Source organism: Budorcas taxicolor, chromosome 17 (assembly GCF_023091745.1).
Source record: "Budorcas taxicolor isolate Tak-1 chromosome 17, Takin1.1, whole genome shotgun sequence".
Taxonomy (NCBI): domain Eukaryota; kingdom Metazoa; phylum Chordata; class Mammalia; order Artiodactyla; family Bovidae; genus Budorcas; species Budorcas taxicolor.
The window spans coordinates 65,241,708-65,268,652 of NC_068926.1; the positions used below are offsets into that span (position 1 = coordinate 65,241,708).

A 26,945-nucleotide genomic window follows, 5' to 3' on the forward strand; every position below is an offset into this window, starting at 1 on the left:
GGATGTAGTGTGGAGAGCACACAGCCTGGGGACTCAGACCCATCTTGAAATCTGTCTCCACTCTGGGCCAGGTCTGCCTTTCTGGGTGAATTTCTACATGTTGCTGGGCTCAGTTTCCCAAAATAAGACCACAGGTCCAGCTGGTACAGGTACCTGAGCAGGAATTTGATCTACCGATCTCAGGGCTGATATTTCGTATTGCACCCCCCCAATTTTTTTATATATACTCATTTCATTCATCCATTCATCCACTCAGAAAATATTTGTGGAGACCTACTATGTACCAGGCCCTGTGCTAGGCTCCGTGGATATAGCAGTGAACAAGGCAGACAGGGTCCTGCCCTCGAGGAACTTGTATTCTAGAAGTTGGAGACAGACAGTGAGCAAAGAAATAGTACAGGAAGTACCCTGAAGGAACTATAACGGGATGGAAGAAGTTGGAGGCGGGGTGCCTTAGGTTGCGTAGACGGGGAAGGAGATGACGCTTCATGTGCCATCTCAAAAGAACCCCACTCTGCAGAGAGCCTGAAAAAGAATTCATCTCACGGTGAAGTGTGGGGGCAGCAGGAGCCACGGGCCTCAGCCCTACAGAAAACACGGGGAATGCGAGGAGGGAACACAGTTACGGAACCGTCCCAAGCAACCCGAGAGCGCCGCTCAGGGGGCGGGGACAGCGCAGCCGCCTGCGGTGCCCACTCCCCAGGTAGAGTGGGGTCTCACCCTCCAGCGCCTCTGCCTTCCAGGTGAAGCAGATCATGGAGGAGGCCGTCACACGCAAGTTTGTCCACGAGGACAGCAGCCACATCATCTCCTTCTGCGGTGAGTCGGTGGCCCCGGGCGGCCTTGAAAAGCGGCTTTCTCTCCGTGGGCTGCCCCGGAGCCGTGGCAGCTTTCTTTGAGCATAGGTCCCCAAAGGTCATGCTTTCGCCACTTCGTAACTGCAAAGTGTTTTTCAGATTCCAAAGGGTCTCCACTAGGGAGTTTGGAAATAGGGAAAAGATTAGAGAAGAGATTAGAAATGACGTCTGTGCTCCGGGAGGACTTCCTGGTGGCTCAGAGGGTAAAGCGTCCGCCCGCAGTGCGGGAGACCCGGGTTCAATCCCTGGGTCGGGAAGATCCCCTGGAGAAGGAAACGGCAACCCACTCCAGCATTTTTGCCTGGAAAATCCCATGAACAGGGGAACCTGGTAGGCTACAGTCCATGGGGTCACAAGGAGTCGGACACGACTGAGCGACTTCACTTTCACTTTCACCTTCTGTGCCCCAGGAAGGGGTAATCACGGTCGACGCGGAGAGATGCATCCCCTCCCGCAGGCTCCGTTCACAGCGACCCCACCCCAGGCGACCGGGGGGCTCGCCTCTGAGGGATGGGCTCCGAGTCCTTTCCTCAGCCAGGTAGAGAGACAGGATGGATGGGGACTTTAAGTAACCAAGAAGCGTGGACACTTCCAGGGGGATGGCTCCCAGCTGGCTCAGCAAAGCAGGCAGGCCCGGGGCTCCGAGTGTGACTCAGCCCTCTCCCTCTCCTGGAACCTGTGAGGCCCCCGCTGCCAGGTGCTCACTGCACTTCACAATGGCTAGAGCCACGGGCCCCGCGTGTCCCTGAAGTCAGGATTCAGCACATACGCAGTGTGTACGTATATGTGGGAATGTTTCTTCCTCCCCGAAGACCTTTCAACCTCATGACTGTGGAGTGTCTCTCCACGAAGGACAAGCTATCATGCCCCTCTCACGGTCTTGGCTCCATGGAGGGGCCCATCAGCTTCCGTCCAGGTGGCTGGGGACACCGCCCATGGGCCCGCAGCCATCTGAGCACACGCCACAACCTGAGAAACCACAGATGTCAGTTCTGCTCTCTGGCTGCCCAGCTCTGCTCAAACCCCGTCTCTGCCACTCCTTTGCTGGGTGACCTTGGGCAAGATCTTATTTTTTTAGGGGATATATCTTTAAGTACATAAATATAAATGAAAGTGAAACTTGCTCAGTCGTGTCTGACTCTTTGCCACCCCATGGGCTATGCAGTCCATGGAGTTCTTTCTCCAGGCCAGAATACCAGAGCGGGCAGCCTTTCCCTTCCCCAGGGGGTCTTCCCAACCCAGGGATGGAACCCAGGTCTCCCACATTGCAGACGGATTCTTTACTGGCTGAGCCACAAGGGAAGCCCACCCCCAAAAAAATATATGTACACATACATAAATTATATATTTGGTCACACTGCTTTGCTTGTAGGATCTTAGTTCCCTGAGCAGGGATTGAACCTGGGCCCATGACAGTGAAAGCACTGGTTCCTGGACCACCAGGGAATTCCCTGAAAAATATTTTATGTATGTAAAAATACATATATACACATGCCCATATACACACATATGTATATGGAAATATATATCCTCATCACTTCATGGGAAATAGATGGGGAGACAGTGGAAATAGTGTCAGACTTTATTTTGAGGGGCTCCAAAATCGCTGCAGATGGTGATTGCAGCCATGAAATTAAAAGACGCTTACTCCTTGGAAGGAAAGTTATGACCAACCTAGATGGCATATTAAAAAGCAGAAACATTACTTTGCCAACAAAGGTCTGTCTAGTCAAGGCTATGGTTTTTCCAGTAGTCTTGTATGGATGTGAGAGTCGGACTGTGAAGAAAGCTGAGCACCGAAGAATTGATGCTTTTGAACTGCGGTGTTGGAGAAGACTCTTGAGAGTCCCTTGGACTGCAAGGAGATCCAACCAGTCCATCCTAAAGGAGATCAGTCCTGGGTGTTCATTGGAAGAACTGATGCTGAAGCTGAAACTCCAATACTTTGGCCACCTCATGAGAAGAGTTGATTCATTGGAAAAGACCCTGATGCTGGGAGGGATTGGGGGCAGGAGGAGAAGGGGACGACAGAGGATGGGATGGTTGGATGGCATCACCAACTCGATGGACATGAGTTTGGGTAAACTCTGGGAGTTGGTGATGGACAGGGAGGCCCGGCGTGCTGTGACTCATAGGGTCGCAAAGAGTTGGACACGACTGAGCAACTGAACTGAGCTGATATATAAATATAGATACAGATCCCTGGCTTTCTTGTTTCTCTTGGACATTGTTATTTGCAAAAAACTTAAGATGCATGTCTGTTTCAGGGCTGACTAGCATACCTACCAAGTAAAAACGTAGAAGATCAAGACCTAGAAGATTTTGGCAAGTGATAAAAATCATAATAATTCCCTAACTCCGATCAAAGTTCAGGGGTGAGAGAAACTTGCTGGCATTAAATGAGGCCTGAATGATGTCCCTGAGGTTTCCTTTGTCCATTGTTCCTTCTGAGCCATTGTCAGAAAAAAATGGAACAATGTCTACCAAGCTGAACTAGATCATGAATTTAATCAATGTAAGCAAATGAGAAGTCCTAGATATGTAAGCAAAATCGAAGCTATTTTAAAGATCATCACCCAGGATATTTTAATTCGATGACCAGATTAGGCAGTATGTGAAGTCTTTTAAAGCCAAGTCATTGCTGACAGCAGCAGCAAGAACAGGACAAGCAATCACCCCAAAACTTCTCAGCATGTCTCCTTACGCGTGGCATGGCCTTGCCAGGCTCTTAACCCTGCATGTGCTGGTATCCTCCTCTGTGAAACGATAGTAACTAGAACAGTGGCCCCATGAGTTTCACTACAGGTATTAGGGGAGGTGAACCTTAACACTGGTCTGACGCCCAGCCCATAGACATGGATTATGCTCCTAGTGCATACCAGAGTGAGTTCCTAGGCTGCTGTGTAAGACGGACAGTCAGAAGATAAAGGCTGCTGAGGGACTTCCCTGGTGGTCCAGTGGCTGAGATGCCACGCTCCCAACGGAGGGAGCCCAGGATCGATCCCAGGTCAGATAACTGGATCCCTCATGCCACAGCTAAGCGTCCGCACGTCGCAACTGAAGATCCTGGTACAACCAAATAAATACATATTAATTTTTAAATTAAAAAACGCTAAGGCTGCTGAAAGTATCAGATATGTAAGATAGAGGCCATCAGAATGGTGTGCACAGGGACTGTTTCTTAGAAGGGAACAGTGAGGGGCAGAAAGGGAAAGTTATTTGCCTGAGGTCACACAGCAAGTTAGTGGTAGAACCCAGGCTACACCCCGGGTCTCTTGTTTGAGGAGGGCTGGACAGAGCCTCCAGGGGAGACACAGAAATTGGAAGATTATGACTGAAACCTCTCTTCAAAGGGCCTTGGTGGAGGCATAGATGTTGTGAGCACACCTTGGGCTCAGACGTGGTTATGAATCCCAGCTCCATCACTTATTTGCTGGGTGGCCCTGGCAATTCAGTTCACCTCTGGGAGCCTCAGTTTCTACATCTGGAAAATGGGGATGGTTTCCCTTTCTGCTTGGCCATGGCAGAGATTGAATGTTAGCTGTTACTGAAGGCACAGTAATGACATCAGTGTGGTTCTTTTAACTGAAATAAAGCTAGGCAGTCGCGCAGTCCTGGCTCGCCTCCCTCAGCAAGAGGAGTAATAGCTAACCTTCATGAAGCGCACACATGTGCCAGGCTCTGAGCAAAGCACTTTCCATGCATTTTTCCCCATCTTATCCTGACAGCAACCTTATGAGGTTACTGTTCATACTATCCCGTTTTACAGATGAGGAAACTGAGACATGCGGAGGGGAAGTGATTCCCTTCACCCCGTCACACAGCTGGTTAATGGCCAGGAGAAGATGTGAACAGAGGTGCTCTGACCCAGGGCAGCAAGCGTGGGTTCACCACCAAGCCCTCTTGCTCCCTTTTGAGGGGCTGGACGGTGGAGAGGCATACAAGCTTTTCACTATGATGCAATCATAGAGATGCTATCATGAAATTTGTGACTTTGGGGGCCCCAGACCTTCAAGGCTCCTGTGTGTGACCGAGAAAGCCCAGAACTAGGCTGGGCATGGGGGGGCGGGTCATGGGCGGGGCCTGCTGACCGCGGTGTCCCTGCAGCGGCCGTGGAGGCCTGCGTCCTGCACGGGCTGCGGAGGCGGGCGGCTGGCTTCCTGCGCAGCAACAAAATCGCAGCTCTCTTCATGAAAGTGGGCAAGAGCTTCCCGCCGGCCGAGGAGCTGAGCCGCAAGGTGCAGGACCTGGAGCAACTGATTGAAAGCGCGTGAGTGCTGAGCGCGGGGTGTGGGCTGGGGCGCCCCAGTGGGCAGCCGGTGCTCCTCCCTGGGCTCCGCAAGAGTCTGTGCCTCCCAGCACCCTCTCCACTCTCCATTCTGCTCCTCAAAGCTGCCAGGGCCTTTCGTGCCCCAGGGCCTTTGCACACGCTGTACCCTCCACCCAGTTCACACCCCTCACCTTCCGTGGTGGTGCCCTTGTCATCCCCAGGGATGGCAACATCCTCTAACTAGTAGTAAATTCTAACCCTCGCCCCATTTTCTCTTTTGTATCACTCTGCTTATTATCTTCCCAATTGTTATTACCACCTATAATTTTTCATTCATTCATTTACTGTTAACCTGACTGTTATCGGTCTCCCCCACTGGCCTCTGAACTCCTTGAGGATAGGCAGCTGCACGTGTGCTGCTCCCCATTCGGTCACCAGTGTCTGGGACAGCACCCAGCACCCAGGAAATGCCCAAGAAACGATTGTTGAATGAGTAAGTGCCTACTGAGCCAGGCCTGTGCCAAATGCAGGCCGATCAAAGTTTAATATAACCACGTGGCCTCCATCTGCATGGATCTGATGCTCACGGTGAAGCGGCCATTTATAGGGGCATTGTCTTAGTGGCTCATGGCCTGAAAATGCGTAAATGAGTGCCTCCCACCAGAACCACCCCGAGTCCCAACTGCACAACCAAGCGCCCAACCTGGAGCCTGGTCAGGGGTGGCGAATAGGTTTCATCCCTAGTTGGTGCTGGTGGCTGTGAGGTGGAGAGCTCTGGCTGTAAGGCCAGAGCTCATTGCTTTTACAAGAGCCCAGAGACCAGCAGAGAACTGTCTTGTGGAAAGTTCTGGAGCTGTGAGTGGGCTTCGTGGGAAAGAGTGCATGGACTGATTAGCCACATGTGTTACGGGCAAGAGAAGGGAGAGGCAGAGAGGCATGCCATGTGTCTGCCCTCGCTGCCATGAGTGGCCGCTCCACTTCACTGGGAGAGAAATGGCCCTTTCCTTGCCCTTCAGACTCTGCCAGCCCAGGGCTGCTGGCCAGAACTGCATGATGGGCAGCACTCTGGACTTGGCATTGCCAGTTCCCCTTCGGAATCTGACTCTTCAGCCACCTGGTCTTTAGTCCCTCTGCTGAATTCCCAGGTGTCTGCTGATAGCTTCTTAAAGGGGTGGATTTCCATGGACCTTCCATAACATTGGGAGCAACTTTCTAATGGAGAAATGAGAGATGTCCATTCCAGGGGTCCATTCACTCATTTTTGCAATCAGTCTTTTATGGACTTATTTACTGAGCCCCCATACACACCAGGCACTCTGCTGGGCCCTAGAGATACAGGCGTGAAACAGGGCCAAAGCTTGCCAAGTGGTAGACTCTCGGTGTTTTATTTAAAAAGCAGTTGAATTGCATAATCCATGCCTTTGAGGTCCCATTGTGGAGGGGAAGACAGAGAAGTGAGCCAGAAGTTAAGCTGCAGAGATCCAGGGAACACAGAAGAGGGGCCTCTCCCAGCTTCAGCTGGCACATGAGGGCTTCCTGTCGGAGGGGGTGCCCTCCCTGAGACCTCAAGAGTGAGTAGAGTTCAACCAGATAATAGAGTAGGGAGGGAAGCCAGAAAGAAGCAGCAGCTCACAGAAAGTCCTCAGATGAAAGCTTGGCAGCTTCAGGGATGTGCAGAGATCTCTGGCGGGATCCTGGGGTCAGGGGCAGGGAGTGGAAAGGAGGTGGCTGGAGAGGTGGACAGGGGCAAGGTTGTGGAGCGCCCTGCTTGTCATGTTATAAAGCTTGCTTCTCCAGAGCAATGGTGGAGCCTCCAAAATGAGAGAAGAATCCAAGACTCTTCTTGGCCAGCACTCCTTTCCAGCTGGGAGAGAGAAAGTAAGAGACAGAGAGATTTCAGTATGAGAATCTGGCTCACCCATCACCAGTGTATGAAAGGGTCAGTTTTACCCCGTCTTCACACTTGCTGGGTGTTGTTATTTTTCCAACTCTTTTCCCATTCTCCAGGAGCAGTGTGGGCTCCTGCTGCTGTTCTAATTGCCGTTCTTTCATTTCTTAGAGGAGTTGGACACTTTCCTATTTGCATATTGATCCTGTTGGATTTCCTCTGTTGTGAGTATCTGTTCTCTTTGTTTGCTGGTCTCAAAGGCGAAATCAGATCCAGGGCCTCCAGGAGAATGTGCGAAAGCTGCCAAAACTGCCCAACCTGTCCCCGCTTGCCATCAAGCACCTGTGGATCCGCACGGCCTTGTTTGAGAAGGTCCTGGACAAAATTGTTCATTACCTTGTGGAAAACAGCAGGTGAGTGGGAAGAACACAACACTTGGGTGCGCTCTGCTTCCACCTGCTGGCCATCTTGGAAATTGCGCCCTCGCTCACAGAGCGGCTTTCTTTTTGCCCTCTTGATATATACACTGGATTTGAAAGTGACTAATAAGGACCTCCTGGTTGTTTGACTCTAAACTAGCCAAGCTTAGAACCTTGGGACGACTTGGGTGCTTAATAGCAATGCAGGATCTTCAGAATTGGGGTTGGGTATAAGGATCTTGCAGTCTTAAGAGATGTTTCTTTTCCCGTGAGTTAAGCCCACAGTCTATTCACTGTGTGACCCTAGGGGAGTCATTTAGCTTCTCTGTGCCCCTGCTGTGTCTTCTGGTGAGTGGGGCAGGATGGGAATTGCTGCCACTCTGGAGAAGAGGCGAGAAAAGGAGTTAGTGAGTACACAGCATTTTGGAAAGGCCTAGGGGTATTTTTTACATTTTCTCTCCTAGCTCAGATTGGCCTGGTATAGAGGTTTTATGGGGTCGCACAGTGTCGGACACGACTGAAGCGACTTAGCAGCAGCAGCAGAGGTTTTATAGTGTGAGTCCTCTTGGCATGCATTCATCTGTGGATCTGTTTACTCATCCACTAAATAATTAATGAGTATTTACGATGCCAGGCACTAACCTAGATGTTGAGGATACACTGGTCTTGCCTGTCATGTTAAAGAACTTGGTTATTATGAAGAGAGCAGTGAGGAGCTCCTGGCAGATCTATGATCTGAGAGTCCTCACGGCCAACAGTCCTTTCCTTTGCCCATTTGCTAGGAAAATATGTGTGAACGTGCAGAGCAAAGCGCTTCCCCTCACGAAGCTCGCATTTAGCAGGGAGAACAGGCCCACGGTAATCGTGATAATCTGTGATAAGTGTGCCAGGATGGATGATGGGTGGCGATTAGTTTCCTCTGGGTAGTCAGGGAAAGTGTCCTGGAAGATGGGACAGTCAAACTTCAATTTGAAGGGCGTGTTAACCAGCAGAAGTTACCCAGCAGAAGGGTGTGGGGAAGAGTGTTCCCAGCGGAGGGAACAGCAGGCACAAAGGCCCAGAGGCTGGAGAGGAACTGAAAGAAATTCAGGCTCCAGAGCTCCAGTTAACCTCTTCACCTTCTAGTAATTTATAGCACCTGTCTGCCCCCTGCCTTGCTGCTGGTCGAGGGTCTATGTAGTTACTGCCTTTTGGCACATGAGCTTGAGTTTTCCTGCTGAAAACATTGGTCATGTTTATTTAGTGGTTTATTCGAGTAGCTTATTTATTTATTTATTAGTTTATTAGGGTTTCCAAGGTGGCTCAGATAGTAAAGAATCTGCCTGCAAGGCTGGAGACCCGAGTTCAATCCCCGGATCAGGAAGATCTCCTGGAGAAAGAAATGGCTGCCCTCTCCAGTATTCCTGCCTGGGGGATTCCATGGACAGAGAGCCTGGCGGGCCCCAGTCCATGGGGTCACAAAGAGTTGGACATGACTGAGCATCTAAGACACAGAGTAGCAATACCAACGCACTGTTTCTTCATTAAACTGTTTGGATTTTAGATCCACACAGAATTGAAACAGTAGTACAGAGAATTCTTGCCTACCCTAAGTGTTAACATCGTGCATAACCATAGTACAAGTCTCAAAACCAAGAAATTGCCATTGGCATAGTATGTTAACCAAACTCACTTTTTTTTTTTTTTTTTTTTTTGCTATATAATTCTATGAAACTTTAATACATGCCTAGTTTCATAAAACCCAACACCACACTCAGGCTACAGAATACTATACCAAAGAACCCATCACCCTGAAGAGACTCCCTGGGGTTGCCCTCTAAGTCACATCTTGCTCCCATCTATGCCTGCAATTTTTAAGGCATTATTTCCAGGTTATGGTCACATAACTGTGCTGATTTGGGAAACAGAAGCTGAGCTGTGGACTGGAAAGTGTCTCTAAGTATTAGCTTCAGATCTGACACCAAAATGTATAAACTTGACGTTGAGCATGTCCAGGGCATGTCATTCTGCCGCAGTCAGTGTTCTGGATGACTGAAGATTTCTTTGGGGTGATATTACAATCACGTTGCCGCATTTAGTGAGAACTTCTCCTGATGTCAGAACTTAATACATGTAGTTGGACATTTATTCCTCCCAGCAGCCCTGGGTGGGTGAGTTCTGTCTTTCTTCCTGTTTTATAGCTAAGGACACTGAAGCTCAGAGAGGGTAGTCACCTGTCTAGGGACACACAGGGAGGGAGGAGCCAGGCTGGGCTCCCAGTTAGTATGTCCAACTCTAGATTCTGGCCTCTTCACCCCCTGCTGTTAAACGAGAAGAAGAGCTGAACTGGCTGGATGTAGCCTACATCTACCTGCTGTGTGGCCTCAGGCAAGTCACTTACCTTCTCTGGGCCTTTCCATTCTGGAGTTATGTTTCTAGACTGTATGAATTTGCAAAGAATTTGAGGCCAGGACACAACAATGCTGGATGGCATCACGGACTCGATGGACATGAGTCTGAGTGAACTCCGGGAGATGTTGATGGACAGGGAAGCCTGGCGTGCTGCGATTCATTGGGTCGCAAAGAGTCGGACACGACTGAGTGACTGATCTGATCTGATCTGGTGACAAAGACGGTAAATAATCCATCTGCAATACAGGAGACCTGGTTCGAAAAGATCCCCTGGAGAAGGGAATGACTCCCCGCTCCAGTATTCTTGCCTGGAGAATCCTATGGACAGAGGAGCCTGACAGTCCATGGGGTCCCAAAGAGTCGGACACACACACATTAACTCAAACGAACAAAAACGGAAACCATTCAGCACAAACACCGTACTGACAGCATTGCATTGCTATTTGGAGAGTCGGAGGCCAGGAGGCATTTCTGAGCATGTCAGGCCAGCATCATCTGCACTGGTTACCCAGACGGAAGGCCTGTTAGTACAGCTTTTGGGGACACACCACAGCTAAAATGTGTTTTATTGCCTCGATAACATTAGAAGGGCAGACGTCATCTGAGCCTCTAAGTGACTTCCTGTCTGAGATGGAAAATGCAAGAGAACCAGACAGATTCAGCCAGGCCTCAACAGCCTTCTAATGATTGTTGCTGTTATTATCATTAAGGCTCTTCCCCAGCCTTTGTATTAGGCAGTTACAGCCAAGTGCCGTGCTAAGTGCCTGACACCTGCTATCGCTCTCAAATGTCCTTAGGCAGCCCATAATATTATCATTATGCCCATTTTACAGATGGGGCAGTTGAGGCTCACAGCAGTAACTGGGTGACCAGAGGAACATTGAACCCAGTCTGTCGGCTCTCAACCCTCAGGCTGTAGTTGGCTGTGTGCCCTCTGCTGGTCACCATCCAACCCTGCATGTCCTTTCCTCTTGCTAGTAAGTATTACGAGAAGGAAGCTCTCCTGATGGACCCGGTGGACGGCCCCATCCTTGCGTCTTTGCTGGGTAAGTGGCCCAGCCAGTGCTCTGAGCCTCATCTGGATCTCGGTCTCGGCTCCAGGGGGCACCTCCGCAGGGCCTGTCTCCAGCCTCCCACCTTCAAAACTGCTCCCTGCCTCTCGCTTTCAGGCTCCCGTGCTGGTCCCTGTTTGGCAGGAGCCTGGGGTACCCTAGCTGCTGGAGGGGAGGGGTGGGGAACTAAGTGGTCCTTCTGGTGGGAAAAGGGAAGGAGGACTCTCCGGGGCGATGGGCTCCCAGCCCCGTCTGCTCCGCAGTGGGGCCCTGCGCCCTGGAGTACACCAAGATGAAGACTTCCGACCACTTCTGGACGGACCCCTCGGCCGATGAGCTCGTCCAGAGGCACCGCATCCACAGCTCGCACCTGAGGCAGGACTCGCCCACCAAGCGCCCGGCCCTCTGCGTGAGTGGGGAGGACGGTGGGGCTCCGGGGCGGGGGCAGTCCAGCTGAGTTCCGGACTGGGCATGGAGGTGGGGAGTGGACTGGGGCCTTGAAGGTCACTTCAGGCCTCACCCGCCACCTCCCCTCACGTTGCCAGATCCAGAAAAGGCATTCGAGTGGCAGCATGGACGACCGGCCCTCCCTCTCTGCCCGTGACTATGTGGAGTCCCTGCATCAGAACTCCCGTGCCACCCTGCTCTACGGCAAGAACAACGTTCTGGTCCAGCCGGTGAGAGGCCCCATCTTGGGCCCAGGGCTTCCACTGCGGGTCTGGCTCCAGGTTACAGAGGAGGGGAGTCCCTGTGGCCCCAGGTTGCTCATCCATCTACCCATCCATCCACTCACTGATCTGCCTGTTCATTCATCTGCCAATATCTCCATCTCTCCATCTGTTCACCCGCAGGATGGTATGTCCTTCTATTCAATCATCCATCCCTTCATCTGTCAGTATCCCACCCAGCCAGCCGGTCAACTCTCTTCCAGCCTCTGTATTCACCCATCCCTCTGTTCATGCATCCGTTCACCATTTTTTACCCATCTGCCTGTATTTATATCCACCCAGCCACCTATCCATTCATCCATCCATCTATCCATCATTACGTCCGTGCATAAATCCATCCATCCTTCTACCCGTCATCAACTCCACCCATCAATCATCCATCCACCCATCTTTAACCTCCATCTGTCCATCTGTCCATTTGTTTTCCAGTCCATCTACCCACTGCCTGTCCACCCCGCTGTCTTATCTATCATCCTCCCTTGTCATCACTCACTCACTCAGTTCTCTCATCTGTGCTGAACCTGCCCTGCACGGGGTGCTTAGGATATCAAGGGGAACGTCTTCACAGCCAGTATTTATGGAGTGCAGATACTGGTGTGTATGTAGGAAGGAAGCAGCCTTCCTGTGTACACAGTCACTTTTCCAATCAGATCACAGTCTATCATCTTTTCGAAGACATTTTAAAAAGCCCCCATAGTCTGCGTGTGGAGTAAAAACCATTACACAGAACCTCATTGAGGGGTCAACAATATAAACGTCTGTAACTGAGTCTGCACGAGATTGGGCAAGAATGACTATGTCACAGTTGTAAGATAACTGCTGATTATAAGAGGCATCCCCACTTCAGGTGCATTAAAATGTGAAAAAACAATTGTGCGCCTTAGAATCGATGAAATACAGCAAGGATGCTGCCTCCCGGGATTGCAGTGTGGTTGAGATGATACTGATGGAGCAGAGCCAGGCTCGGCACACCCTTAGTGCTCAGTAAATATTGGTTGTCTGTCTCCACATGTTTTGGGGGTGGGTCTGCAGGGAGGAGGGCTGCCGCTTACATGTGAGTCTTGGAGCCCCCTCCACCGCGCCCCACTTGGGATAAAACAGAGCAAGTTTGAAGCTCAGCAGATGAATTGGGAAGGCGGAGGATGGAGCTGCTGGGCGGGGAGCATGGAGCGGGTATCTGGGGAGGGGCTTCTGGGTAACATCTGTGGGATGGGGCATGGAGCTCAGCTGCGCTCTTTCTCCCTTAAGACTGGCCACAGTGATGGCAGACAAATGCCTTCTGTTTTGGAAAATGTATTGTTGAAAGGGCAGAGCCCCGTTCCTTGTTCTAAAGACCACCCCCCTTTGCATTAGGACCCTGGGTAGAGGGGGTGGCTTTCACAGCTGGACCCTGTAGAACCAAACCCATCCTGGTGGTTGGTTGCAGAAGGCTTTGTTTCGCACAGCCACCTGGAGGGAGGGTCAGGGTCTTCCCAGTGGACATGGCCTTGGAGGGAATGAGCCAGCCTCTTGTGTGTGCCTCTGGTTGTGTGCCCGCGAGTCCCATAGGCCAGGGCTTGTGTCCACTGTGGCTCTGGCACCACGACCAGGCCTGAGTCCTCCTTTCTCTGCAGAGAGATGACATGGAGGCTGTGCCAGGGTACTTGTCCCTGCACCAGACGGCTGACGTCATGACCTTGAAGTGGACGCCCAACCAGCTGATGAACGGGTCTGTGGGGGACCTGGACTATGAGAAGAGGTAAGTCCCTCCCTTCCCCTTAACACAGGGACGATTGCGCCCTGTCCCTTGTGCCCCGCCCCTGGCCCTGATCTGTCTGGTTGTTATGGGCATGTGGCCCAGCCTCCCTGCAGCTGTGGCCTCATGGGTAATTCATGGGATCTGAGAACCAACTGGAAGAGTCTTAGGGGATGGGAATTAGGCAGTGCCTTGAGCAAACACCGCAGGGAGAGAGAAATACTCACAAAGATCTTGTAAGCCCAGAAATGGCAATACTCCCCGGTCTCCAGCCCCGTTACCCATCACCCAATGCAGAAGGAAGCTGGAGGTGTTGGTTGTGAGCATCTCCTCCAGGGCTCCTGGATGCCCTGTGAGTTATAAGGCCCAACAAAGGCCTTGGAGTCATGCTCCTTAGACACCTGGTGGCCGAGGATTCTATTATTATTGCACATGTTCTTAACTTCCTCAAGACTTTTGCTTATGGGGAATTTCTAACATAAAGGGCTTCCCTGATAGCTCAGCCGGTAAAGAATCCGCCTGCAATGCGGGACACCTGGGTTCGATCCCTGGGTTGGGAAGATCCCCTGGAGAAGGGAAAGGCTATCCACTCCAGTATTCTGACCTGGAGAATTCCATGGACTATGGGGTCGCAAAGAGTCGGACACGACCGAGCGACTTTTCACTTTTTCACTTTCTAACATAAAAGTAGAAAGAACTCAAGTACCCATCACACAGCCCTAACAACCTTCCCCTCACCCTCCTCTGCCCTGCGTATTGTCCTGCAGTAGCAAACAGACGTCACAGGATTATAGGATTTTATCTAGAAGTTCATATACATACTTGTAAACATGAATGTAAATATATGTATGTGTATATACATATATGTGTTTATATACATATGTATGTATGCATGTGTGTGTGTGTGTATATATATATAGAATAAGGACTTTCTTCCAGGGCCGTAAACACAGCACAGTTACTGTGTGATGTTAAGCCTCAGTGCGATTACCGCCAGGCTTTGGTGTGATTAATATCATTCTCTAAGCTAATCACTTCCTGAGCAGAGGTTACCATCTGTCCTCAGAGAGGGTCATTGGGAGGTACAGTCAGTCCTCAGCTGGGCCAGATCATTCAACTCCAGCCAGCTACCTGAGTTTCTGATGGAGCAATCCTCTAGGAGCAATCCTCTAGGAGCCAGGAAACACTCTTGCCCTTGAACCTTATCTCGCCTTATTCATCTGAAACCTCAACATCAGACCTTCTATGACCTCCCAGCTGAGTTCAGATTGCACGGAGCCCTGAATCTCCTTCTTAGTGCATTTACAAAATCGTAATAAATCTGTCCCTACTTGTGTTCTGACTGTCCCACCCTTTGGATCTCAGTTCTATGAAGGCAAGGAATCTGTCTTGCTCACATCTTCTCTCCAGCGTCTGCTGGTGACAGAAAACCAAACTCAAGCTGCCTGAAGCATTGGCTCAAATAAACGAGAAAAATCCAGGGGTGGTGGCTTCAGGCGTGGCTGGATCCAGGGACTCAAGCGAGGAGTCCCTGACCTCCTTCCGTCTCTTGGCTCTACTTCCCTGACTGTTGACTCCGTTCACAGGCAGGCTCTTCTTGCGCAGGGCCCTCTCTATCTCCAGACTTCTGTCTGCCTTACCGCTACTCTCCAAGCAGAAAGAAGCCCTTCTTCCCCAGAGAGTTCTCACATAGATCTAATAATTGAGTCTCACTGGTTCTGCTTGGGTCAAGGTCCAGAACAGTGTCATATGTCGGTCAGCCAAGCCAGGGTCTGGAGTCCTGAAGGGGGAGGGTAGGAGAGGTCAGCCTCAGCCACATGGACTGGGGTTAAAGAAATGTGTGTGTAGGGGGAACATTGGAAAACTGGGATACGGGAGCCAGAAGAAGGGGAGATAGAGTCTGGGAAGCCTGGGGACATGGATGTTGGGGGCTAGGTGGTCCTGGTGAGGAGGGTGGAGGAGCCTGCAGGTGGGGCTTCCCCATGACGAGTGGGACAGGCATCCTGCAAGCCTGGCCCTCCCGCCCCTTGCAGCGTCTACTGGGACTATGCCATGACCATCCGCCTGGAGGAGATTGTCTACCTGCACTGCCACCAGCAAGGTAGGGCCCACGGGTAGACACGGGGCTTCTTCCCCACCCCCTTCTCACCTGTGCAGCCTCAGACGAGCGACCTCACCTCTCTGAGCCAATGGGGATAGTAACAGTATCTGCTCATGGGATTGTTGTGAGGGTCAAGTGACATTTGTTAAGGGCTCAGCGTCAAAGCCGTGTGTCAGGCGCGGTCTTCACTATTCACGTGCCTGCTGTTTAATTGTTGCTACAGCCCAGTGCTAGGGGCACCGTCGTTCCCATCTTAGAGCCGAGGAAGCAGCATGGCACACAGACAGCCTTTCTAAGCTCCCCAGTCTGGTCCCAAATCCAGGCCTTTGTCCCTCCAAGGTCAGTGTTCTGAAAATCGAAGATTTATAACTGGAGTTTATAGCTCAAAGAAGGTATATTCTGAATAAGCAAAAGGCCATCCTGGTTTAGAAAGCAAGGAATCTGCACCCCACCCAGGCACAGAAGACAGTGGTTTCAGCCTATTTAATGAAACACACCTGGGTTCAAATCCAGGCTCTGCTACTCACCAGCTGTGTGACCTTGGGCAAGTGACATAACCTCTCTGGGCCTCAGTTTTATCATTTGCAAAACAGGCAATAATAGATATGCCTCACAGGGCTGTTTTGAGTATTACAATAAGACAGTGCCTTTAATGTGCTGTGTATGTGTATAGTAAGTGCTTAAGGCATGTAACCCATGCTAGCAAGAGTCAATTACTGCCCTGCAGAGGGATCTATCTGATGGCCTCCATACAGAGATAGGCCAGGTCAACCTGTTGGGGGTGTTTCAGGGGGGCATCATCTTCCTTTGTCAGGTGGCTGCAGGGAGGCCACCCACCTTCATCTTGGCCTTGGCCTTGGCCTCTCATTCTCCAGTCGATGGCCATGGCGGGTAGGATGAGGAGACTCAGAGGAGGTGAAAACTGCCCCGACCTTCTGCCCGGGCCTTTCCCAGAGCCTCGGAGCAGGACCCTGGGTCTGGCTGGGAACGTCTGGGGAGGAGGGGGCATCCCCACGCCTCATCGTGACTTCCTGCCGGGTCTCCTCTGGCTGGGTCGCGGCGGCAGTGGACAGCGGCGGGACGGTGGTGCTGGTCAGCCAGGACGGGATCCAGAGGCCGCCCTTCCGCTTCCCCAAGGGAGGGCACCTCCTGCAGCTCCTCTCGTGCCTGGAGAACGGGCTGCTCCCCCACGGGCAGCTGGACCCGCCGCTCTGGTCTCAGCGGGGGAAGGTGAGTGATCGTGGGGGCCCAGGGAGGCAGGGCTGGGGGTTAGCCATGGGGAGTGGCTCTTCTTGCCTTTGGGCCCTTGTGTGTCTGCGTGGGCTCGGGCACGCCCCACAGGGACCCCTGGGCTGTGCGGGTTGTGGGACGGGTGTGTCCCAGGGCCAGACGTTGGGGTGTGTTCTTTCAGGGCAAAGTATTCCCCAAACTGCGCAAGCGAAGCCCCCAGGGTTCATCCGAGTCCACGTCTTCGGACAAGGAAGACGACGAGGCCACAGATTACGTGTTCAGGATCATCTATCCTGGCATGCAATCTGAACTCGGTAAGCTGCCCTGGCCCTTGGCCCGGGGAATCAATCTGTTTAGCTGGTCCTGAAATTGACTTCAGCTGCGTGGGACCAGAGGACAAGAGATGTGAACTCTGGGGTTAGTAGGGGGACTTGGAATCAGGAAATTGGGGTATCGGCAGCCTTGATTTCCCCCCAAATGAATGACCACTCTCTACTTGGCTAACTTAGGTGTCCCTGGGTGTGAGGTGGCATGGGGTAGCAGCTGTGACATGGGCTCTGGAATCCTGGTTGAACTTGGGCAAATTCCATCACCCCTCTGTGCCTTGGTTTCCTCGTCTGTAAAATGTGGATGTTCATAGCACCTATTTCACAGGACTCTCACGAGGATCAAATGAGATAAAGTACTTGGCACAGAAAGAACACTCAAATGCTATTATATGGTTGTTACCGTTATTTTTTTTTTTACTTCAACAGATTGTTGTAAGGATTCAGTGAGATAATAAGCTGGTCATTGTAGAGCCCATAGAATGAGGCCTCGCATACCGTAGGCCCTCAGGTAGTTGTCAAGACAGCAGAGGGGGTGATTCCCTGGCCGTCCAGTGGTTAGGACTCTGCTTTTTCTCTGCCGAGGGAGCGGGCCCTATCCCTGGTTGGGGAACTAAGATCCAGCAAGTCCTGCAGCACAACCAAAAAAATAAACAAAAGACAGCAGAGGGGAAGGTCAACCTCAGACACTGGCACACGAGGTTATAACGTGTGTCCTGCTGTTTGCATGGTGCCTGCTGTGAAGTAGATGCTTAGTGAATGGAAACTGCGGTTACTACAAAGATCATCAATTCCAGAGGGCTGTGGTGGCGATTAAATGAGTTAATATTTGAAAAATTCTCAGAAGGAAGCCTGGCATTTGTTAGGCCCTGTATGCATGTCTGTTAAACAGGTGAGTAATAAGTTATAGCTTGTTTCTGTAAACCTCATTTTATCTAACCCTCTGTGGCCCTGTTGTCCCCATCTAATGGATAACGGCTCCGAGATTCCCTTTGTTTAAGCGACCACAGCGGGGCGGTGAGGACGTTTTTAAAGCAGACGTCCTCCCTGGCGAGGTTGGACTCACTGTGCCAGGCCTCTGGATGCTCTCGCTCGCACCCAGCGCTGTCAGAGCTGGGGTGTGGGGCAGGCTTGGTGGTAAGGCCTTGGGTTAGCCTGTGTCTCTGTGTGTGTTCCTTATGGCCCGTTAGGAGCAAAGCCTCACATTCTGTGTCATTAAGAGCCATAGAGTGTCCTGACGTGTATCCCTGCATCTGTTCCCGCCCAGGAAGGTCTGGAGCTGCCCCAGCCTCTCTGTGGTACCACGTCCCCCCAGAGAGCTGATTCATCCGAGGGGCCAGGTGCCCTGCGGTTGCCTTCCCTGGCAGCTCGCTCTACGGGGACCCATCCAACAAATGATTTGTAGGCTCTTGCTGGGAGCCAGGCTGCGTGCTCAATGTCTCTCCTCTTTGGGGAACACCCACGTTAGCCTGTCGTGGCCCTGCGTGTGCCAGGGGAACAGATGCTAGCTGCGCCCACTCACCCCCTCTGTGTGTGCAGCTCCACTGCCATCTGCCAGCCTTAGTGTCTCCTTGCCTAAGGGTTTCTCCAGCCACCAGGGTCCCTTCTGCCCGTGGGTGGGGTGGACTACAATCAGTGCCTCCCTGGAGCAGTCAGCGACTGGAAGGAGCTGTGTATAAATGCGCCAGCTCCCTCGCCCCTCGAGGGAGACCATTCTGAAACGTGTGTTCTGCTCGTGTCTGAGAGACCCCTCACGAGATCAAGTGCTAATTGTCCATAACGGCAACGTACATGGTGACTAACTCGCCACTCTCCTCACCCTTCTCCTCCTGGGTCCCTTTATCTCTCCCTACCTGTGCTTCTTGGAAGCACCTCCCAACTTGCACCTAAATCCTTGTCTGCCTTGTCACCAAGTCAGTGTGTTTAAAAAAGAGTTTCTCAATCTTAGCACTACTGACATTTCGGATGGAATAATTCTTTGCAGTGGGGGCTGTCCTATGCCCTGTAGGATGTATATTAAAAATCAAACATCACTTTGCCAACAAAAGTCCGTATAGTCAAGGCTATGGTCTTTCCAGTAATCACGTACAAATGTGAGAGCTGTACCATGAAGAAGGCTGAGCACCAAAGAATTGATACTTTTGAACTGTGGTGCTAGAAAAGACTCTTGAGAGTCCCTTGAACAGCAAGGAGATCAAACCAGTCAATCTTAAAGGAAGTCAACCCTTAATACTCATTGGAAGGACTGATGATGAAGCTCCAATACCTTGGCCACCTGATGCAAAGAGCCAACACATTGGAAAAGACCCTGATGCTGGGAAAGATTGAAGGCAAGAGGAGAAGAGGGCAGCAGAGGATGAGATGGTTGGATGGCATCACCGACTCAATGGAAGTGAACTTGGGCAAACTTCGGGAGATGGTGAGGGTCAGGGAGACCTGGAGTGCTGCAGTCCATAGGGTCACAGAGTTGGACATGACTTGGTGATGGAACAACAAGAAAAATTCTTTGTGGTGGGGCCTGTCCTTTGCACTGTAGGATTCTGAGCAGCTTCCCCGGTCTCCGCTCACTGGATGCCAAGTAGTGAATCCGTCCCCACCACCAGCACCACACTGTGGCAGCCAGAAATGTCTGCACGCATTGCCAAGTGTCCCTTGGAAGGTCAGCAGCACCCCAGTTGAGACCTGCTGGTCTAGGGCAAGGACGGTTTAGGGAATCAACAGCCAACAGGAGAACAGCTGAGAGGGTATGAATAGGATCTCGGGGTCTGATCCTCTGGGTTGGAATCCCAGTTTCACCACTTATTAGCTGGGTGATCTTAGGCATGCTGCTTAAACTCACTGTGCCTCAGTCTTCCAATCTGTAAAAGGGGATAATGGTAGGACTTGAGCTCGGAAACTGATAGCTGTTGTTAGTGGGAAGAGAAGGGACTTTAGCCAAAAAGACAGGTTATCCCAGTGACGACCTGGTGAGGCTTTGGGTGAGTAAGCTGTCTTGTTGTTCTGAGCCTCTGTTTTCTCTCGTGCAAAATAGGAGATGAAATACATCCCTTACAGTAGGGGTCCTCACCCTCTGGGATCCAGTGCCTGATGGTCTGAGGTGGAGCTGATGCAATAATAATAGAAATAAAATCCACAATAAATGTCATGTACCTGAATCATGCCCAAGCCATGCACCCCAACCCCAGTCCATGGAAAAGTTGTCTTCCCCAAATCCAGTCTCTGGAGCTGAAAAGGTTGGAGACCACTGCCTTACAGGCTCATCAGGAATGAGGCAGTTCCCTGAATAGTATGGCACCCAGCACATAGTAGGCACTTTCTAGATGTCAGCATTCTTTCTTCCTCTAATCAAACACACGCCAAGGGTACTGTGTGGAGCAGGACAGGGGAAAGGCTCAAGCCCCGGGGAACTGGTTCCTCTGCCTTTTCAGCGTCCTGTTCCATCCCCCGCAGACCTTCCATTTCATTGGTGTTTTTATTTTTGTCTCTTAAGTTGCTTCCAGCCCCCTGGGCGGCACTCCCCCCATCTCCGCAGGCCCTGCCTGGACGGTGGTTCCTGCAGGCCGGTCCGTGTTAGTGGTGGCCAGGGGCAGCCGGTGGGCGCAAGCCAGACGGGACACGACCCTCCCCACGTCACGCCTGAAGCCGCAGTCCCTCAGTAATGTCCGGGCTCCCCTCCCCCCTGGGACTGGGCGCCAGCCTCCTCTGCCATGTTGTCATTTGAGTCCTGGTCCCCAGGGGGAGATGGAGGCAGGGAAGATTGATGCCTTGCACTGTCTTGCCTTTGTGCTACAAAATGCAGCTTGGGGTGTTGTGGGCTCAGCAGCAGAGGGGCCCACTGGTGATGTCTGCAGGGTGCGAGAGGCTGGAGCTGGGGGGATGCTTGCCATACCTGGGCAAATCTCCTGGTCGGTGCTTCCCGGAGGTTGACTGAGAACTGATGTTTTCAAGAATGTTTTCATAAAAGAAAAAGAACATTTTATAGGGCCTGACTGGTCTTTCTTGGCCAGTTCATTGGTGAGTCTGCTACAAAGCCACTTTTGATGGCCCCCAGAACCTCATTCTGTTAGCGGCTTTCTGTTCTGTCCGTGGGTGCGGCAGATGTTGTCAGCAGGGAGCTGGGATGACTGGTGGGGCCGGGTCCACAGCTCCTCATCTCCTTAGAGCCCAAGGGGGCCAGGTATTACCAGCCATCCTTGAGAAGGCGCTGCTCATCAGGCAACTGTGTACCCCTCTTAAGTTCCTAAAGCAGGGCTTGGCAAACTAAGGCCAAAAGCCGAATCCTCTGTATCGCTCATGAACTAAGATTGGTGTTGATGTTTTTAAATAACTGAAAAAAAAAAGGAAGAATATTTTGTGACATGTGAAAATGGTATGAAATTCACATTATAATGTCCATGAATGAAATTTTATTAGAACATAACCCATGCTCATTTGTTTGCAATTTTTTTGGCTAATTTTGTTCTATGACGGCAGAGTAGAATGGTTATGATAGTGACCCAATGTCTTGCAGACCCGCAAATATTGTCTACCTGGCCCTTTATAGGAGATAGCCAGCAAGTCCTGTCCTAGAGAAAATAACTTTCTTGCACCAAGAGGCCAGGAAATTAACCATAGAAACAGTAATGCCTGGGGCACTGGTGTGTTTGTTCTGCAGCGTTGCAACTGCCGTGGCTTCCATGGAGCCGGGAAAGATAACAATATGGGAAACAATGAATGGTATATCCTTGGGAGCAACTGATCAGGAACCACCAGTGTCCAAGAGTTAGGAGACCATTTGTGCCCCTTGGCTCTCAGACACGGCTGCTACCTCAGACCTTTTTGAAAGACAGACTCGAGGGCTGTGTCGCCAGGAGACTTTAATTCAGTAGGTCAGGCATATGGGTGGGATACAGGCATATGGCTTTTAAACAAGCACCCCACGGTTCTGGGGGAGTTGCCTCTGTTTGAGGCTCTCTTGGTAGAGCAGCTATAGGAGCAGGACCATGGACAGTGCAGGCATCTTCATCAGTGGGGACTCCTCTGGGTCCCCTTGCTACTGAGTGTCCTGCCTCCCCTGCTGAGTCAGGCTCCCTCACATCTCACCACCAGGGCTCCCCATGAGACCTACCTCTGGGGACTTGAGGCCATGGGTCCTCCCCAGGATTCCCCAGCAGGCTCCCCTTCCTTCCTGCCAGCCTCCCGTGAGGACAACTGAATGACAACATGGTGTGGGTTGGCCTGCTGCTCTGCGATTGGACCTGTCTACTTGGCTCTGGTCTCTTTCTGTCTCTTCAACTGCCATCAGCTCTTCCCATCACCTCGGGGACCCAAAATCTTGGTGGTGGCTTTCATTGGCTTGGATGGGCTCAAGGACCTGGGTCAGACAGTGGTTGAGGTCGCTGTTTCCTGCTGGGACATTCAGGGTCTTTCCCCTGTCCCTGTGCTGGTGTGGGGGTGAGCTGCTTGCTTTGGGGGGAAGTTTTTGTGTCCCTCGGAAGCTTTACCAGGGCTCTTCCTCTGCCCTTTCTACCACCACAGTTCCACAGGACCTAATGGATGTCTCTGTGAGCAACCTGCCATCCCTGTGGCAACCCAGCCCCCGGCAGCCCTGTTCCTCCTGTTTGCAGAGTGGCTCGGCTGATGGCAGCTCAACCAACGGCTGCAACCATGAGAGGTATGAGGGGCTTGGGCTGCGGACGGAAGAAACGCAAGCACTGACTGGGGGTGTGCAGGCACCTGCTTCTTGTCCTGCGCTGGATTCAGGGGAGTTAACTTAGGCTATAGAAGCATCCAGGGCTTCCCTGGTGGCTCGGCGGTGAACAGCCCACCGGTCAGTGCAGGAGATGTGGGTTCGGTCCCTGGGTGGGTGAGATCCCCTGGAGAAGGAAATGGCAACCCACTCCAGTATTCCTGCCTGGGAAATCCCACGGACAGAGGAGCCTGGCGGGGCTACAGTCTATGGGGTCGCAGAGTCGGACATGACTGAGCAACTAAGCAACGACAACAGCAACATAAAATCACTCAGATCTCGGTTAAATCCTAGCCTTGTGAAGTCCTAGCTTCCTTATATATATCAGTCAGGATCAACAGGGTGCTGTCGCTGTAACAAACAGTCCTAAAATCTCAGTGATTTATTACAACAAAAAAGTACTTATCATGCATGCTGAGTGTCTACCATGCATCAGCAGGGGTCTTTGCTTTTTCTATGTTCACGGCCCTGGCAGATGGAGTCACCACCATCTTGAATATTGCAAATCCCAGTGACTAAGGGAAATGCTTGCTTTATTTAGCTGTCTTAAGGACAAATCAAATAATGGTTTAAAAGTGGCCAGCCCGTGTACCAGGCACATGGTGATATTCAGTAAATGACACTTCTTAAATTTGTTGCACAAAGTTAAATCCTTGATCTCTCTCCTTGTCTGCAGACCTCTGTCTTCTCAGGACTACTCAGCCCATTCATGAGACTGGTCATATTTCCCACTGACCCAGCCTGGCCTGGCCGGGGAGAGTGGAATTCTTTTTTCCTTGCTGGGCCTCTGTCCCAGTGCATGGCTCATTCTTCAGCCGTAGGAATATAAGTGGGGGCCAATATCAAATCTGTGAAGCCACAGAACTCCTGGCTCTCAGTGTGTGGTCTGTGGACCAGCATCATCATCACCTGAGCAGATTCTCTGCCCCTCACCCCAGAACTGCTGAAGCTGAATCTGCATTTAACACATCACCTAGGGTCCCAAGACGGTGTGTGTGCCTTTAAGCTTGAGAAGCACTGAAATGACTAGAGATCCTCACATTTTAATATCCATCAGAATCACCTTGGGGATCACAGACTGCTTCCTCGACCACTTCCTGGAGATCCTAGGAATCCACATGCTGGAGAAACCCCAAGTGATTCTGTGACTGATGGTCCATGGACCATTGACAAATGCTGTTCTAACCCAGTACCCCCCCTCACAGCATCTGCTTCCACAGTTGCAGTGATGGGGAACTCGCCACCATACAGATAGCCAGGGCCACTCTAGGGGGCAGCGATCAGTGTGATGCTGCCCTTCTGTAACCTGAGGATGCCTGAGCCTCACCAGCCTGAGGGCACAAAGAGGGTGACTTGAAAGCTTAATGCCTCCACGTGCATGCCTGGAGGACTTCAGCCATGCCTGCTTCCTAGTCTCCCTGGCCTTTTAATGGGTGCGACATTCTTCTACTCTGTTCTCTCCAAGAATGTACCACACTCCCTTCAGCAGTCCCGTTTCCCCATCAGTTCTGAGGCCATATTCCTCTCTCCTCTTTCACCCAAAACAGCCCCCTGCCCTCAAATTCCCGTGCAGGGATAATCTCTGAGGCATTACCTGCTTTGCAATTAGCCAGACTCTGAATCCCAGACTGGCTCCTCTTGGGTTCAGCTGGATCACTTTAGAAGTCAGAACATTTTCTGCTGGTGATGGAAACCCACTTCCAACTGGTGCAAATGAAAAAGAAAACGTACTGATAGAACTGAGACATCCAGCAGCATGGGGGCTTCAGGCATGGCTGGATCCAGATGCTCCTCACAGGAATGTGTTTCTTGAGCTCTCAGCTCTGCTGATCTCTAGGACGGTTTCATTCTCAGGCAGGCCCTTCCTATGCAGCAGGAAAAATGGCCCCTAGCAGCTGCTGCTCTGTATCCCACTGGCTTAGGAACCCAAGTGGAGAGGAGTGTCATTTTTCTAGTAGTTCAACAAAAATCCCAGGGTTGATTCTCACTGGCCCAGGTTGAATCATGTGACCTCCCCTCTGACCCAATCACTGTGACTCCAAGCTGAGTCATGTACATGGGTAGAATCAGCTCCACCCAAAGCATAGGAACAGAATTGAGGAAGAGGAAGCTTCCAAGAAGAAGGGGCAGTGATGCTACACAGGTGGAAACAACGGTTCCCCTGGTCTCTCTGACTGGCTGCTTCTCATCTGCTCCCCAGAGATAATGAGTTATGCTCCTGTCCAGCAAGCCCGGGCCATGTATGGATCTGTACTAAGCGTCTTCCTTTTGCTCCATCCGCAGGGCTCCCTTGAAGCTTCTCTGTGACAATATGAAGTACCAGATCCTTTCCAGAGCCTTCTATGGATGTGCGTATTGGCCTTATTTGCCGTTTTTGTCTCCAGGGAGCATTTATTCAGTGCCTACTGCGTATCAGCAGTATCCGGGAAATGAGCCTGGCTCTGCGCCTCCGTTTCCTAGGTGTCTAATGTTGGTTAAGTTACATTAACCTCCCTGAGCCTCAATTTCCTCTTTTACGGACCGAACATAAAATTTCTCCCTTGGTTCTAAGAGAAGGCAGTGAACAATGGGGCTCCTTGCTGGAAGGAGCAAGGTTTAATTACCATTGCATCTCTATTTCCCACCTTAGAGGGTGTGTTTTCAGGATTAAATGGAAACGTACATAAAGCACCTGACATTGCTTGAGGCTGGTGCTCAATAGATGTCAGTTTTCTCTTCCTATAGGCAGGAGCAGAAGAGTAAGATGGCCTAATGCCTTCCCAAGAACTTAAAAACTAAATTAATAACACAAGTGCTCTGATGATTTCCAGTTGACAGATGAGGAAACTGAGGCAAAGGGACTCGCCCAAGGCCACACAGCAAATAAACCAGCAGAGCTGGAACTCTCAAACCCAGGCCTGTGAAGGCTCTGTTTTTTCCACTCTCCTATTTTGATTCTTAGCAAGTTTTATTTCCCCCACCTCACAGCCTAGTTGGGGAAGATAAAACATGTGTATATTTTAAGGAAATCTAGAAAAGTGTTCCTACATCCTGCATGGGCCTGTCAAAAAATAGTGCAGGTCATATCAGCCTGGAAAGAGCTCATGGGGAAAGCGTGAGCTCCCCAAGGTCAGGCTTTTTGCCTGTTCTGTTACCATCCATCCACAGTGCCTGATGCAGGGCCTGGCGTGGAGGAGGCTCTGGGCAAGTATTTATGAAACCACAGTGGAGGAGCTTCCTGGTAGAAGGGGTGGGAGTCAAGGTGGGCTTGATGCCCTCACGTGATGTGGCTCCTCCCTGATGGTGGTTGAGAGCCCAGGTTCTGGAGCAGATGGTCTGCGTTCATATCCCAACTCCACACCTATCACCGTGACCTGGGCAAGTGACACATGCAGACTGTGCCTCAGTGTCCGCATCTGTAAGATGGGCGTAGTAAGAGGACCTGCTTCATAGGGTTGTAGTGAGAATCAACTAAGCTATCTAAGCTCTGGGAGCAGCACCCTGGGGCACAGTGTGTGCTGTGTGAGTGTCAGCCATCACACCGTCGTCATCATAATCATCGTCATTAGCCCCATTGTTGGTGGGTTGAGTCCTCAGGCTCCAGGTGGCCCAGGGTCTTCTCTGGGACTTAAGGATGAATTGGGGGTCGGGAATAACCAGAAGGAAAGAGCCCGGTCAAAGCAAACACAGGCTAGCATTTGCTGAATCCTACATGTGAGCCGGGCGCTGTGCCCTCCAGGCACCCAGGGTGGAGCAGATGAAGGGTGGCACGTTGGCGGGTAACCCTCTAAGAGTGCAGCGCCATCTTTGAAAGCAAACCAGTGCCTTCAGCATCTCGCCTGCTACTGACCTCAGGGCCTTCTTTATCCAGCTGCAATGTGAACAAGTCCTCTCCTCTCCCATTCTCTCTCTCTCGGTATTCATTGGAGGCACCCCGAGGCACAGTGAGCCCGCAGAGTCACTTGCCCCTTCCTGCCTCCAGCTTGTGAATTAAATGCCTTGGTTTCCAGCCCGAGAGGAGCGGGCATCACCTCAACTGAGACTGAGAAAGGTGACGTGACTTCCCCAGGGTCGCAGGGCCATGAAGCAGTTGAGCCAGCAAGTAATTTCGCCCCTCTGAGCCTCACCTTCCTCAACCTGGAAAAGGGGGATGATGAGAATTCGCTGGTCACAAGGGTTCAGGCAGATTACGAGGAGGACAGTACTTTGGAGACTTTGTGAGACAAGGCTGGGGTGCTGCA

General features: G+C 51.4%; 1 protein-coding gene across 1 annotated transcript in view; it reads left to right on the plus strand.

The window, feature by feature from the left end:
* SGSM1 (small G protein signaling modulator 1) overlaps positions 1-26,945 on the plus strand; it is a 72,281-nt gene that overhangs the window by 24,237 nt on the left and 21,099 nt on the right. The window contains 13 exon segments of the mRNA XM_052654470.1: positions 744-819; positions 4,965-5,127; positions 7,276-7,428; positions 10,804-10,871; positions 11,141-11,286; positions 11,423-11,554; positions 13,219-13,343; positions 15,374-15,441; positions 16,508-16,671; positions 16,853-16,985; positions 20,488-20,652; positions 22,515-22,650; positions 25,009-25,073. Of these exon segments, the coding sequence (XP_052510430.1) occupies positions 744-819; positions 4,965-5,127; positions 7,276-7,428; positions 10,804-10,871; positions 11,141-11,286; positions 11,423-11,554; positions 13,219-13,343; positions 15,374-15,441; positions 16,508-16,671; positions 16,853-16,985; positions 20,488-20,652; positions 22,515-22,650; positions 25,009-25,073 (1,594 nt within the window).